Genomic DNA, 14829 nt, shown 5'->3' with positions numbered 1-14829 from the left:
GAGAGGGTGAGCGGGGCCAGGCCTGGGAGGCTTTTCCTTCCTTCCTTTCCTTATAACATCAATGAATATGTAAAAGAGCATAAAATACTGCATAATTTGTCTTCTCCCCAGTGCATATTATCAGTAGTTTTCCAAACCACGCTCTTAGCAAGGGGCCCGTTTTTATCCAGTTACTGGCCCTTGGAAATAGGACAGGGCAGGGCCGTAACTCCCAGTTCACAGTTGAGGAAGCCGAGGCCGAGAGAGGGGACACGTGCCTAAAGATGCAGTTGTCAGCGGGCTGTTGGGTCTGCCTTTGGGCTCCATCCAGCTCAGAGCCCCATCCTCTTCCCGCTGCACCAGGCTGCCTTATTTCAGCAAACTGAAGACAGCTTACCGCGGAGGGGTCCTTGACAGCAAGTGCCTGTGCTGCTGAGGGGACCCGCAGCTCCCGCAGCCTTCCCTCCCTTCCCTGCCACTGACCGGCTCGTGGAAGGTGCCGCTCTCCTTGGAACCCTTGGTTTTACAAGTTAGGTTTCCTGTTGGCAACTGAGGAGCTGCGGCGGGCTGTGCACAGCGTCCCGGTGCTCGGCGGGGCTGAGATCGGGCCTCTTCTCCCAGGAGCAGCGGGACTCCCAAACCCCGGGCCCCTTGCTGTGACACTCCTGCTGTCTGTGAACACGGGTCTGGTTTGTTTTCCGAAGGGATGGCGCCGCCTCTCTGAGCTATCATGTCCTGGACGGGCCTGAGAAGGTTCCCATCGTGCACGTTGATGAGAAAGGCTTCCTGGTGTCGGGGTCCATGATCGGGACATCCACGGTCGAAGTGACTGCCCAAGAGGCTTTTGGGGCCAACCAGACCATCATCGTGGCTGTCAAGGTAGGATCACGTCCGCCTCCTTTCTGGAGTAATAAAATCAGCAGGACTGCTTTCCCCTCGCAGGTGTGTAAGTGAATATACTCACCTTCCAGCCAAGAGATTGTCTGCGAGAGTTTATTAAAGGTCCTAGGTGAGAAGCTGCAGCATCTTCTGGATGTCGGAGCCGAAGATCCTTGGAGATGATTGATGGCAATGACCTCGTCTCATAGATGGGGAAACTGAGGCCCAGAGAGGTCCATGGTTTTCTGGGACTGGCACTCCAGTGTCCTGACCAGTCAGCATTGAATGTGTGTGCTGGCTCTTGACCCAGAAACCATTACATTACAGACGGCATCTCGTAGGATGAGGTGACCCGTCTTACAGGCAAGGAGACCAAGACTCAGAGCGTCACACAGTAATTGAGAGTCAGGCTCTGGGTTCTAGCCCACGTCGGCCTGGCCCGGGTTGGCGTCCTCCAGTCCCAGCCGGCACTCCCGTGTCCCCTTGCCATTCTGTGCTCCTCAGAGACAGGACTTTCTCCTTGGGCATCCCTGGGTCGGATCCTGGGGTTTATCCTGAACAGAGTTTTCTTTGCACAACTGATTCTCAATGACAGAGAAAATACATGACCACTGTAATATTTAGATTTTGCTTGGGTCGTGGGCCTATTTCCTTCCTAACATCTTTTTGTTTCAAGATGGGTGTCTAGCAGGGAACCGTCCACCCTAGTTTTCGAGTAAGTGAAAGTGACTGACCCCCCATCCTGTGTCAACAAATAGTATTGAGCACCAGCTGTGTGCCGGTCACTGCACCACTGATCTTCGTCAAAGAAACTGGGCGTTTTGGGGGCTGGCTTTTCGGCCAGGATGGATTTTACCTGGAGTCAGAGAACCAAGTCTGTTCTCTAAAGAGCTTGCTGTCTAGGGCTTCCGAAACCCATCATCCCCTCCTCTTCCCGTCTCCCCTTTAACTGGGGCGTCTGTTCCTGGCAGCTCTGTAGCGTACGGAGGCCCCCAGGCAACGCTGCCCCTGCAGTCCGAGCGGGCCTTGTTTCTAGTTTGAATGCCTGGAGCCAGGTCCTCCAAAGAAGCTGAGCAGTCAAAGCCCAGAGGATATTTTTGCAACATGAATGATGATGTAATTTGTCACAGTCATAGCTTTTGACTCTTGTGGGTTGGGTTTCCTGAGAGCGAGGCCGGCCGTCATGCAAGGAGGGGGCCACCGTCGCGGGCTGAGCCGCTCTTTCCATGACCCCAAGTCGGTCCAGCCCCCACGCCTCCTGAGATGGGGACTGGCTAGGGGCAGGCGTCCGTTCTCGGGAGGGGGATCTTCAGAGGGGTGTTCCTGGCGCAGTTGTCACTGCATTTGCTCACTGTCCCCAGGTGTCCCCTGTTTCCTACCTGAGGATCTCCATGAGCCCCGCCCTGCACACCCAGAACAAGGAGGCTCTGGCGGCCCTGCCCCTGGGAGTGACCGTGACTTTCACCGTCCACTTCCACGACAACTCCGGAGACATCTTCCACGCTCACAACTCTGTCCTCAACTTTGCAACTAACAGGTAGGGGTGGGCCCCCCTCGTTCCCCACATGAAGTCGCGTCTCGATCAGACCCAGATCTGATTCATGCAGGTGACTGATGGCCACGCAGAGAGGCCAGCGCCCCTGAGAGGAGAGTTTGTTACTCACGGTTCCCAAGAGCAGGGGGTGCGCCTTGCTCGCAGGGGCCACGGGGGAAGCACCGGGCTCGGCCAGGCATCAGGAGCGAGGGGAGGCGTGGCCGAGAGTCTGTATTACCGGAAGGCACGCAGTCATTCAGCAGAGGTGCCCCAGTGGGCAGGAAGCGAAACCCAGATGTTGGGGTTTGTGGTTGGAAGGTCTGTAGTAAGATTTTGTGCAGCCGTGAAGGCTGGGCTGCAGGGGAGATGCATACAGCCCTGGTCGCTGGCCTGGCCCTGTGGTCAGTGGATGCAGAGCGCCAGTTATACCTGCTACGAAAGCTGGTCAGAGAAGACACACACCTTCCAACGCTCAGGCCCTTCTGCGTGCCGTCTCGCCGACTCCTCGCTGTCACCCATTTGTAGAGGCCCAGAGAGGTCAAGCCACTTGTCCAGGGCCACACAGCCAGGAAGTGGGGTTTGGATACCAGGTCCCATTGGGCTCCAAGGGCAGTTCTTTTTGGCTGGTGCTTCTGAAATACAAATGCAGCCTCAGGCCTAATGTGAGGAGGGAGGGGGTGGTCTCCAGGAAAGAGAGCTGTGGCCTCAGGCTAGACCTGCCCCCATGTCTGAGTCTACTGGAGCAGCGGTTCTCAAAGTGTGGTCCCCAGACCAGCATCATTACCACTGCCTGGGACACTCAGAAATGCACATTCTCAGGGCCTAGCAATCTGGGCTGTAACGAGGCCTTCAGGTGATTCTAAAGGTTAGGAACCGTTGTCCTGGGGGACGCAGACCAAGCTAAGAGCAGGAGGGAGGAGCCCCAGACCTAGGAGGAAGGAGTAGCGCTCCAGAGAGTCCTCTCTGGGCGCAGAAGCTCATGTCCTGGTGTTGGTGACCATTGCAGCGTGGGCTTCCCATGGGCCCTGGAGCAGATGTGTCCCCTGTGGCTGAACACACCCAGGGCTGGGCCCTGGGAGAGCAGGGTTTGGAGTTGGGCCCTGTTCAAGCCGGGCTCGGCCCTTTATGGGGCCCATGAGCTTGGGCGGGTCACCCTTCCAGGCCGCTGTGTTCACACCTGTCACGTGGAGAACGTGGCCTAGTCCCCGGGGCCACCAACTGAGGCTGTGGTCGCCAGGGCCTGTGGCATGCCGTGGCACTCTGCACAGAGCAGGGCATCTGCTGGTCTGGCGTGAAGGCTGCCCTGGAGGGAACGGAGCCCCCTGTCCAGCTCCCCTGCAGAAGTCACACGGGCCTTCTGTGGCGGGGAGCGTCCATCTCCGAGAGAGCGGTCAGGGCTTGGAGGTGTAGGCAGGGAGGCAACGGAGCAGAGACCCTGACCATCTCCCTGCCCAGCCCAGCCGTCCCTGCGGCCCCGCGGGGGCTGCCGTCACTGAGTGCCCCCCGTGTGCCCATGTGCCGGCTGCTAGCCTAAGCCCTTTCCAGCTGCTGACCGGGTCTGCGGCTCACGTCAAGCCTGTGATGTGGGTACATTGTCAGCCCCACTTGGCAGATGAGGAAGCGGGCAGGGGCAATACCACTGGTCCCAGTAACACGGCAGAAGGCAGCCTGTGCCTCCCCGAGTGTCCTGGTTCCCTACTGGGAAGGGATGGGAGCACAGGGTACATCACTTTCCTCTGGGGGGATGGTGACGCTGGCCATCCTGTCTGGGCTTTGGGTCCCCCCGCCCCACCCAGGTGGTGGGGGAATCAGGTCGGTGTGGCCTGTGGGTCCCTCACCCGGGTGACATCAGGGCGCAGTGGGCGGGTGCGGGGGCCCTTCGCTGGCTCCTCCCTCAGAGCTGGGGCCTCTCCCGAGACTGAGGGCCACGTCTCCTGTGCCCAGGGACGAGTTTGTGCAGATCGGGAAGGGCGCCACCAACAACACCTGCGTGGTCCACGCGGTCAGCGTGGGCCTGACGCTGCTCAGAGCGTGGGACGCGGCGCACGGCGGCCTCTCTGACTTCGTCCCGCTGCCTGTCCTGCAGGCCATCTCCCCCGAGCTGTCCGGAGCAGTGGTGGTGGGGGACGTCCTCTGTCTGGCCACGGTTCTGGTCAGCCTGGAAGGTACGAGAGATTCTGGCCGAGGGAACCATCTCTGTGGTTGGGAGGCGGGACGGGGCTCTCAGCCCGCTGTGACAGGTGTGCACGTGGAGCTTGGTGATGGTCTAGAGCGGGCGTCGGAAAACTGCCGCGCCGGCCAGAGCCAGCCTGCCGTCTCTTTCTGCAGCAGGCTGTTATTGGTGCTCGGCCACACCCCTGCATCTCTGTGTCATCAGGGGCCGTTTTCACGCTGCATCTGCTGGGCCGAGTGGCGGCATCAGAGACCCTCGGGCCCACACAGCCCCAAAGACGTACAATCTGGCCCTCTACAGAGGAGCTTGCCCCTCCCCCCCGCTCTAGGGGTTTTCCACCCTTGTGGAAACCATCTACCCCCGTAGCCACGAGCCACAGGACCCTGGAAACGTGGCTGGTGCAGCTGAGGAGCTGACTGTTCGGTGTTTTGTTTGGTTGTGGTTTTGGCTGCACCGCACGGCGCGTGGGATCATCGTTGCCCTGGTCCCTCGCCCCCTGCACTGGAAGTGCGGTGTCTTAACTGCTAGACCACCAGGGAAGTCCCTGACTGTTCGGTGTTGATGAGCTTCTTGGCGGGGCTGCTGCACGGGCAGGTGCCTCTAGGAAGGAACCTCAGCCGAGGAAGCCGCTAAGTAAGCGGTGGGGCAAATGTCCGTACCACCCGTGCATCCACGAGCCACACGTGCAATCATTTACTTAATTTTTTTCCTAATTGGCTCCCTTGTTTTAAAGCTAATTAAACTCATTGTAAAAGGAAGTTACACGCTGCCTTTAAAGAAAAGCACGTATTATTTGCCACAAATAGAATGTGGTTGTTGAATCCTTTCATTGCGTTTATCATGTGACGAGATTGGCTCTTCACTGAGGACCGCCGTCTAGTGACAGCTCAGAGTCTGCCACCGCCTTGTTTGTTCAAAGGGGATTGCTGAGCAGGGTGGGCGGGCGGGGGCGGTGCAGTGGGGAGGCATGCAGTGGGCCGTCCCTGGGGGGCCAGCGCCCGGGTCACCCCAGGGTGGGAAATGACCAAGAGATTCCCAGCAGGGAGGCACTGTGGTCGCAGACAGGAGCCGAGCGGTGGGACAGTGGAGCGTGGGGCTGGGGGCGGCGAGCACACTGCCCAGGTGACCCAGGTGAGACGCAGTGGCTGGAGTGTCAGTCATGGGAAAGAGGGGTCACGTGCAGCTTCCCCTCCCAGGCATCCCCGGGACCTGGAGCTCATCAGCCCGCAGCATCCTCCACGTCGACCCCAAGACGGGCGTGGCCGTGGCCCGGGAAGCGGGATCTGTGACCGTTTACTACGAGCTCGCCGGGCACCTGAAGACCTACAAGGAGGTGGGGCTTTGGGGCCCATGTGGCCGAGCCTTTCGGGGTGGAACTCTCAGATTCCGTACTGACTGATTCCCGTTTGTCAGGAAGAAGGAAGGTCCAGCGCCTCAGGAGGCAGGCGGACGGGGATTCGTGAGCCTGGCGGGGGCAGGTTCCCCTCCCAGGCTGCCGGCTCCCTAGTGCACAGTGGTGGGAGGACGGAGGCGGCCTCCTGGGGGGTGATCCCCGCGCCCACGTGCTTCGGCTGAGCCCTGGGGGCAGGATTGCCTGCGTGGGCGTCCCCCGGGAGTCGCGGCTGTAGGTGGTCCCGCTTAGCGATTTGGCATCACTGGGAAAGTTAAACTCCCCCAGCAAGTCACCTTTTGAGTCTTTCTGGAGGTGAACAGAACCGCTCTCTCTTCTGTTTATCTCCAGCCAAGAATGAATCGATGAGCAGTCTGGCTGCATTCCATGCGTCTCATTTTTAGAGCAGCGTGTGCCCTGTGGAATCTAGCAGTTTAACTTAATAGCGGGTGTGTTTAGTGCTGCGACCCTGCAGTGCGGGCGAGCCCAGTGCAGATAGAGGCACCTTGAGACGAATAAAGCAGTCCCCACCCCCACCCCCAAGAAGCCCCGGAGGGTGGTCGGGCAGGGCTGGGGGAGCTGGCAGAGGAGGGCACCGCACGGGAAAGGTGGGCAGGGTTCGAGAGCCAGCCCTGGGGCTGGAACCCGGGGTGTGTGGGAGCGGAGGCTAGCTTTGCGATCAGATCACAACAGTGGTTAAGCTCCGGGGCCAGGCTGCCTGGGTGCAAATCCCAGCTGGACCACTGAGAGGCTGTGTGACTTTGGGTAAGTTACTTGACCTCTCTGTGGCTCAGTTTTCTTACTGGTAAAATGGGGCTAACATTGTTGTGTGGATTAAATGAATCATTAATGTGTGCAAAGGCCTTAGAATGGTACTCAGCACAGAGCACGTGCTCCGTGGGTATGAGCTGCTGCTGCTGCTGTTGGGGGTAAAGATGTTGAAACCAATGCCAGACACAGTAGGGATTCATCAGAGATTTTTTAAAGGCAAGAGTGATAGAGATCAGAAGTATGTTTGGAAAGATTGCCTGGTGCCTGGCTGAGTCTAAGAGCCTGAGGGAGGGGGCATAGCTGCAGGGTGGCAGCTGAGAGACAGAGGATGGGCCCTCACTGGCACCCCTGCGGAGGCCGAAACTAAGGGTGGGTTTGGGAGAGACTCCGGAGGGAGGGTCATCAGAGCTTGGTGACCGTTTGGAAGCGGGGCTTGGGAGAGGGAGGCCTTGGGGATGAGTCTCCAGGTCTGGCTGGGGCGACGAGGGGGAGGATGGCCCTTTGCAGAGAGGGGAGCACAGAAGGAGGCGCCAGTGTTGGGGGAGGATGATGGGGAGTTTGAGGTGTTTGTAGCTCTTCCAGGTGGGGCTGGTGGTGACGCAGCTGGGCCGGTGCGTCTGGAGCTCCGGGGCCCAAAGCTGGAGACAGCGGAGGGTGGGGTGCCTGCAGCACAGACGTGGGGCTGAAGCTCTGGGGGTGGTGGGAACACGCAGGGCCTACCGGAGCAGGAGGGAGCGGGACCAGGCCTGGGGCCCTCTGCCAGGTGTGGAGGAGGACGGGGCAGGAGACTGCAGAGCGGAAGTCAGGAGCAGAGAAGGCGGGGGCAGCGGGAAGGACCCGGGCGGGGGCGCAGGTGACTGCGGTCAGTCTGGAGGGGGAGGGGCCAGCCCTCCAGCTCAGCCTCGGCCACGGCTGCGCTGCGGGGTCTGCAGGAGCTTGGGGAGGAGTGAGACCCCGTCCCTGCTCTCGAGGGACTGACGTGCTGGTGGAAGCAGGCCCGTGGGGGGCAGGAAGTGCTCGGCGCCTGCCCAGAGCCGGAGACGGCCTTCCACCGGGAGGCGGTGGCCCACAGCTGGGCCTGCAGGGCGGAGTGTTGGCCCTGCAGGAGGGTGGAAGGGGTACCCGGCCTAGGGAGGCTCGTCCTGCCTCAGGAAGGTGCTCAGTGGTTAGATGGGAGGGGTGAGCCGGGAGATAACTTGGGGAGATGAGCCTCGGCCGCCACCACTGGGCCGTGTGGGTCTGCATTTTGGTCAGGCTGATTTATTCTGAGTAAATGGCAGTGAAGTAAAATGGATCCTTCTCTCTTTGCTGAAAGATTAAGTAACCCATCTGATGTGCAGAGACGCGATCATAACTGACAGGGGAGCCAAAGTCTGCAGCCCGCCCCGACTGCTGCTTGCATTCAGGCCTGGTGTCGCCCTGCCCCGCTGCTGGGGCAGCCGGCTCCAGGGAGAGTCAGGCCAGCCTGGGGTCTAGTCCAGCTCTGCCCCGTCTGAGCAGGTCACATAGCCCCGGAGCCTCAGTCCTGTCCCCTGTACCGCAGGAAGGGCAGTACCTGCGTCCCAGGCGCTCGGCCTGCACAGTCAGCTCTCGAGGGCCTGCCTTGGCTTCCCCCCCAGATAGTGGTCAGCGTCCCTCAGAGGATCGTGGCCCGGTACACCCGCCCCATCCAGACCAGCTTCCAGGAGGTTGCGGCCTCCAAAGTGATGGTCACCGTGGGAGACCGGAGCTCTAACCTGAGAGGTAAGGAGTGAGGGGTTGTGTGTCCCGCGTGGGCCCTGCCAGGCCAGGGGCCTCGGGCCCTTCTGATGGGGTTTTGCTGCTTTTCCTACTCAAACTCGCTGACTCCGAGGCGGGCATTTAACCCCTGCTGGCCCACCCCTTCCAGCTCTTTAGAAATTCGAGTCCTCCACAGGCAGAAGCAGTGAAGGGATCTTCCTGAAAGCCCAGTGCCGCGAAACTGCCTGTTTCTGGGCTGGAGGTGCAACGTCAGCCCGAGGGCACCCAAGTGGAGAAAGCCACTATTCATCCCAGAAAATGTGGCTTAGCAGGCCTCGCCGCCGATTCTGATTTTCATAATTACCTCTCCCAAGTCATGCATAGAACGTTCGACCTCATCCCCTGCCTGTGACAGCCCTGGACAGCAGCTGCCGGAAATAAATGCGTCAATACAGGCTGTTTTTAAAAAACCACTTAACTGGTAGAATTCAATGCCACTGTTGTGGTTCTGATGCACCTCTGCGGCCTCGTGGTCACCTCTCTCCCTGCTCCAGTGCAAGTGGACAGCACTGTGCCATTGCCCAAACGATGCTCAGGGTGTTAGTGGGGAACTAGTGCCCTCCTGATGTCCAGGGATAAATCGCCCGTTTTCCCTGCTGACAGGAGCAGACAACATGCACTAGCCGCTCGACCCGCTGCCGTGCCCCTGGATGTGGGCTCCGAAAAAATGCTGCAATTGCCCATGCTACAGGGTGCCCCCCATTCCCACATCATGAGTCATTTGTCCTCCGCTTTTATAAACTGCGGCATCCTCAGGAGGAATGTGGGCACAGGTCCGGTTCTTGGGCCGGCCAGCCTTCACGTGGCCTGCTCTCATGCCTCGTGCTGGGGCTCTGCAGGTGGGGGCCTCGGGGGCCTGGGTGCGCGGCCTTCTCACCCCCTCCCGTCTCCAGGTGAGTGCTCCCCCGGCCAGGTGGAAAGCATCGCAGCCCTGCACCCAGAATCCCTCCTCGGCTGCCAGCTACAGTTCAAGCAAGACATCTTCGACTTCCCAGCCCGTGAGGTTTTCACCGTAGAACCGGAGTTTGACGCTGCCCTGGGTGAGTCTGCGGGGTTTGGAAGTGAACACTGACCTGCATGGCAGGTTCGCCTGCGGTTCATTTGGCCCGCGATGGCCGTCTGTCCAGGGGGCGGTATCCGTCAGGAGCCCAGCCTGGGGACTGATGCCGTCACCCCGGCCTTTGGTTCCCTGCAGCCACCGGGAGGGGTTGGCATTCCCAGCTGCTCTCAGCAGCCACCTACACCTGGCGGAAAGGACTCGGTTCAGAGCTGGGAACCTGGTTCCAGGCCTTTCCTGCTCTTCTTGCCTCAGAGCCTGCAGGCGAGGAGGCTGCTTCCCTCGTGAAATGGGAAGGGTGGTGCCCTGCTCTGCTGGCATGACGGGGCTCTGAGAGGGATGGAAGGGACTTTATTGAACCGGTAGTTGAGGGCAGGGGCGTCTGTGGAGTGTAACTGCTCCACGGAACTGGTAACCAGAGCCGTGGGACTGGCAGCTGGCACCATGGGCTGGAGCGGCGTGCTGGCCGAGTGGAGTGACCTGAGTGTCACCAGGTCACTCTAAGAGGAGGGCCACCCCTCACCGGATGCCGTGAGTGCTCAGGACAGGCCCTGGGATGAGCTTGCACAGTGCCCAGCTCGTGCACATGCGGAGACGCTGAGTCCCGTGCTCGTGCAACGAGACTGTCAGTGTTGTCGTGAGAGGGGCTGGGGATGACCATTTGACATGTTGCTCAGTTCTTTCTAAGAATCCGCTGCCACCGGCCTGCAGCTCCCAGGGGCCAGGCGAGGCCCTCCTCTCCCTGGTTCGCTCTGCGTCTCTGTCCCTCTGGCAGCAGCGCAAAAGCATCCTCAGCAGCCCGGCTGCCGTGTGGGAATCAGGCGGTGTATCCTGAGGGCACACTGTGTGCAAGACCTGAGCTTGGGGCTTAGCACAGAGGAGGCACTTGGTGGTCCCGGGCCCCGTGGATTCACCAGCACAGCCCCACAAGGGGTGCGATGTTACCCCCACTCGACAAGGGAAACAGAGTCAGCAAGGAAGCGACTCACTTGGGTGCTCCTGGCTGGTGGTGGGGAGAGAGGAGGAATGGAAGGGACTCACCTAGAGGCCTGGCTGGTGGGAGCACAGGAGGGACCCCAGCCCAGGTGTTCTGATTCCTGGATCTGGAGCTTTCCAAGGCACCGCTCAACAGTGCTCATTCAGCTCTTTTACCCACTGTGGGTCAGGCATGGACCCTGAATAGTCCCAACCAGGCCTCCACAGAACTTCCTGCCGCACCTGGGGCGTCAGCAGTACTGGGGCTCAGCCCCACGCACGTACGGCCAGGGTTGGGTCGTGGTATCCGTTCACCATTCCCTCACCCCTGTTCTGAGCCAGACTGGCTGGGCCCTGAAATGCAGAGCTGGAGCAGGCATTCCTGCCCTGGGGGAATCCATGAACAGAGGATTCTGAGACACAGAGGGGGAGAGCTGGTCACAGAATGGGTGTCCAAAGGGAGGGGGGCACTGAAGAGGGGCTTCCCAGGAGGCCCCTGGAGGAGGGCATGCCTCACCCGGGCTTTGCAGGGTGGGTAGGAGTCCTCCAGGGAGCAGGGTTAGCATCAGGGCCTAGGTGGAGAGGAGATGAGGTGGAATAACGCCCTCGTCTCCACAGGCCGGTACCTCTGCTCGGTGACTATGCTCAGGCTTACGGACAAGCAGCTGAAGCACCTGAGCCTGAGGAGGACAGCCCTGCTGGTCACTCCCTCCCTCCCAGGCAGCCGCTTCTCCGGAGAGCAGGTCGGGGCCGAGGTGCCCTTCAGCCCAGGGCTTTACACTGACCAGGCTGAAATCCTTTTGAGCAACCACTACACCAGCTCCGAGGTCAAGGTCTTTGGTGCCATGGAAGTTCTGGAGAGCCTGGAGGTGAGTGGTGACCAGGCAGGAGCCAAGGCCTCAGAGGGACCAAGAGGCACGGAGGGCCAGCTGGGGTGTGGCAATCCTGGACCACCTCTCTTTAAAATTAAGAGTTGTAAGGGAGTTCCCCGGGGGTCCGGTGGCCAGGACTCCGCACTTTCACTGCTGAGGGCACGCGTTCAGTCCCTGGTCAGGGAACTGAGGTCCTGCAAGCTGCATGGCGCAAAATTAAAAAACTAAAAGGTTTTAAAAATTAAGTCCCTTGACCCTTTTCCCCACAGCACTGCTGCTGCCTGTCGGCCCGTAGAATCGTGTGAATGGTCGTGATTGCCCCCGGTCTTCCCCAGCTGGAAGTGACCTAAGGGGGGAAGCACTGAGTGCAGGGCCCGCCTGACACATGGCATCTGCTCAGCGAACGTGTCACGTGTCCATGAGTGAATTCAGGGCAGGGGGGCCCGCTGACGAGGGGCAGGAAGAAAAGCTCTAACTTCTGACCTATCACTGATCCACTGATGCCGCACACCTGGGGACGATGGTGTCCCCATCTCTGGGCCTGGGTTTCCCCCTCCGTTGAGTGGCGGTGCAGGACACCGGTCCTGTGGCCCGGCAGGCCGGGAGGAGGTCGGGGTGATGTGCGAAGGGCTCGCTGGTGTCTCCGCCGGCTCCTTCTCTGGTCTCGCTGCGGCCAACGTAGCTGAATGTCCTCACAGTGACACAGGCATGAAGTCGCTGTTGGTGGTGGAGCTCCTGCTGGGCCCCAGGCTGGGCTGCTGGCCACGGGCCATGGACAGAGCTCCTGGCTGCTCCCTTGGGAAGCTGGAGTTTGGTGATCGCTCACACAGTGCAGCATTTTTTTTAAGGAGCTCTTGATTAGAATTCCATGATATTGATTTGTCCTTTCCCTAAAAATGCCCCAGCATAGACAGCGTGCTCCCCTGAGTTTGCGGATTGCATGCCTGTCAGAAGTGCCCAGGCCTCCTCACCTGCCTGGGAAGCAGGAACTGGTAGGGTCCCCGCCATCGGCCCACGGGCCCGGGAGGGCAGCTCACGTGTGTCAGGCAGACGTGGGGTGTGCCCCTCAGCCCTGACGTCTCTCCCAGGTGAAGTCGGGGTCCCCGGCCGTGCTGGCCTTCGTGAAGGAGAAGTCTCTGGGGCTGCCCAGCTTCGTCACCTACACAGTCGGCATCTCGGACCCCACGGCCGGCAGCCAGGGGCCTCTGTCCACCACCCTGACCTTCTCCAGCCCCACCACTAACCAGGCCATCACCATCCCCGTCACCGTGGCCTTCGTGATGGATCGCCGGGGACCTGGTGCTCGTGAGTTACGGGACGGGACGCCCGCTGGGAGGGACCTGGCAGAAGGGACGGGCAGAGTGGTCCAGGTGGGAGTGGAACCGGGAGTCTGAAGGCTGCAGGAGCAGAAATGCAGAATATGTCTCTCACCCGGGGCCCCTCACCCTCTGAGCACGCACACGACGTGAGGGCCTCCGCACACGGTTCGGTAACTCTCTTTCCTTGGACCACAGACGGCGCCGGCCTCTTCCAGCACATCCTGGACTCCTACCAGGTCATGTTCTTCACGCTGTTTGCCCTGCTGGCCGCGACTGCGGTCACGATCATAGGTGAGGCGGGCGTGCCGTGTCCTCACCCCCCGATTGCTCCCCCATCCTCACCCCCACTCTAACCACCGTGCGTCTCGCAGCCTACCACGCGGTCTGCACACCCCGGGAGCCCAGCACACCACCGGCCCTCTCCCCGCGAGCCAGCCCTCGGCACAGCCCGCACTGTGAGTAGCCACCCTGAGGAGCGGGCGGCGGGGGAGGATCCCTAGGTCTCAGAAGGCCTGGCCCTGGGCATGAGCTGCAGCTGGGCTGTGAGGCCCAGAGGGCAGGCCTGCGAGCTGGTGGGGGAACGGGAGCTGGTGGATGCTGGTCCCGGAGGGGCTGGGGCCAGGGAGCCCTGTCTCTGCGGGTGGGCGTGTGGGGCCGGAGTCCCACCCGCTGGGGCTACCGCGAAGGGCTCTCAGCTGGGGCTGGATGGGCTGACTCAGAGGTGAGGGTTCTGGGGGGTCCCGACGAGGTGTTTCTCGGATGGAGAAGAATCACTGGACTCATTCCTGTTAGTGGTGCCCCTGCCTCTGGTGGTCCTGAAGCCCTGGTGCCCCTGCACAACCCCAGGGTCTCCTCTCTCTGTGAGTGGTGTCCCCTGAGGCTGTGCAGTACCCAACCTGCACAGCTGTCCGTGGCATCCCTGTGTCTCCGGATTCCCATTCAAGGGTTCTCTCCCCTCCACAAGGAATCCTTGAGGGGCTGTCTACTGACCTATGGGGCCATGGCCTGGCTTCAAGGGCTCCGTGAGTTTTTTGAAAGAGGACACAACTGTGTATATAGGTTGGTGTTCCTGGGGTAACAAGATCCTACATGCATCCTGGACCCCTAGAATCACAGCCTTCTCTCAGGCCTGCGACCCCAGGGAAAACCGTGGACTGCTCAGCAGCTCGCTTCCCCACGTCAACTCCGATTCATCGTCCAGCTGTGCTTGCAGTGGGCGCTCGCCTGGCTAACTGCGTCCCCCAGCACACCCCTCCCCGGTTTGTTGGAGCCATGCCGGGGGCTTCGCGTTGCCTCCTGGGCGCTCCAGACCCTTCGCACACGTGGGAGTCTGTCTGTGCAGCTTTCTCTGCCCAGATGGACGGGCCCGCTCCCCGTGTGTCCTGTGGATGGGACGTGGCCGTGGGATCCTGGACCTGGCAGGCCGTGCGCGCCAGGAGGTCAGGGTCACGGCCCAGGCCGCTGCGTGCGCAGCTCGGCAGGCCGCCGTGGGCCTCGTGCGCTGGCCCGGGAGCCGGGGGCGGCAGCCCCTGGGAGCCGTCGTCTGGCGTGGGCCCTGCGGGCTGTGAGGGAGCGAGAGGCCTCCCCTGGCTCCTTGCTCACCGGGGCTCCCCTCCCACCCTAGGTGTTCCTGCCTCGTCGCCAACGCCTCTCAACGCGCTGCTTCCTGCTCGCGGGGCCAGCCCTCCCTCGGGGCTGTGGAGCCGGGTGTACCCCTCCCACTAGTCAGGAGGGCCAGGACCCCCGTGCCTCCACCACCCCAGGGCCGGGCCTGCTGGGTCCAGCCTGCAGCAAGCCCGGCCGCCGCCGCCGCCCCTCTTCCTGTAACTGTAGTTTAGGCCATGCTCACGAGCTTGTTCTTATAAGTAGGAGTTTAAGTTTGTTGTCTGGGGGTTTCTGTGGTGTTGTCTTGTTCTACTGAGAGTCTTGCAAAGGCAAAGACCTTGGCTCATTCCTCAACCTGGTTGTCTGGGGCTTCGGGACGATGTACACGTCGGCTTTTAGTTTCTTGGTCTCTAAAATCGCTCCCTTCTCAGGACCTGGAGCCGGTGGGAGTCTGTGGAGAAGGGGTCTGTAGATGCTGCGATAGCAGTGGTCTCAG

At 60.9% G+C, this 14829-nt stretch overlaps 1 protein-coding gene across 1 annotated transcript in view; it reads left to right on the top strand.

Moving 5' to 3' along the window:
• Positions 1–14453, top strand: part of NUP210 (nucleoporin 210) — a gene marked incomplete at both ends in the record, with an annotated part of 99233 nt that extends 84780 nt beyond the window's left edge. The window contains 11 exons of the mRNA XM_082847471.1: positions 684–858; positions 2220–2395; positions 4337–4557; positions 5762–5898; positions 8346–8469; positions 9399–9545; positions 11156–11406; positions 12498–12714; positions 12924–13019; positions 13100–13183; positions 14353–14453. Of these exons, the coding sequence (XP_082703597.1) occupies positions 684–858; positions 2220–2395; positions 4337–4557; positions 5762–5898; positions 8346–8469; positions 9399–9545; positions 11156–11406; positions 12498–12714; positions 12924–13019; positions 13100–13183; positions 14353–14453 (1729 nt within the window). The remainder of the gene's footprint in view (positions 1–683; positions 859–2219; positions 2396–4336; positions 4558–5761; positions 5899–8345; positions 8470–9398; positions 9546–11155; positions 11407–12497; positions 12715–12923; positions 13020–13099; positions 13184–14352) is intronic.
• Between the last annotated feature and the right edge of the window lie 376 nt (positions 14454–14829).

This window comes from Leucopleurus acutus (genome assembly GCF_964270905.1).
Source record: "Leucopleurus acutus genome assembly, chromosome: 10".
Taxonomy (NCBI): Eukaryota; Metazoa; Chordata; class Mammalia; order Artiodactyla; family Delphinidae; genus Leucopleurus; species Leucopleurus acutus.
The sequence above is the reverse complement of the archived record's forward strand: the minus strand, read 5'-3'. Positions and strand labels throughout refer to the sequence as shown.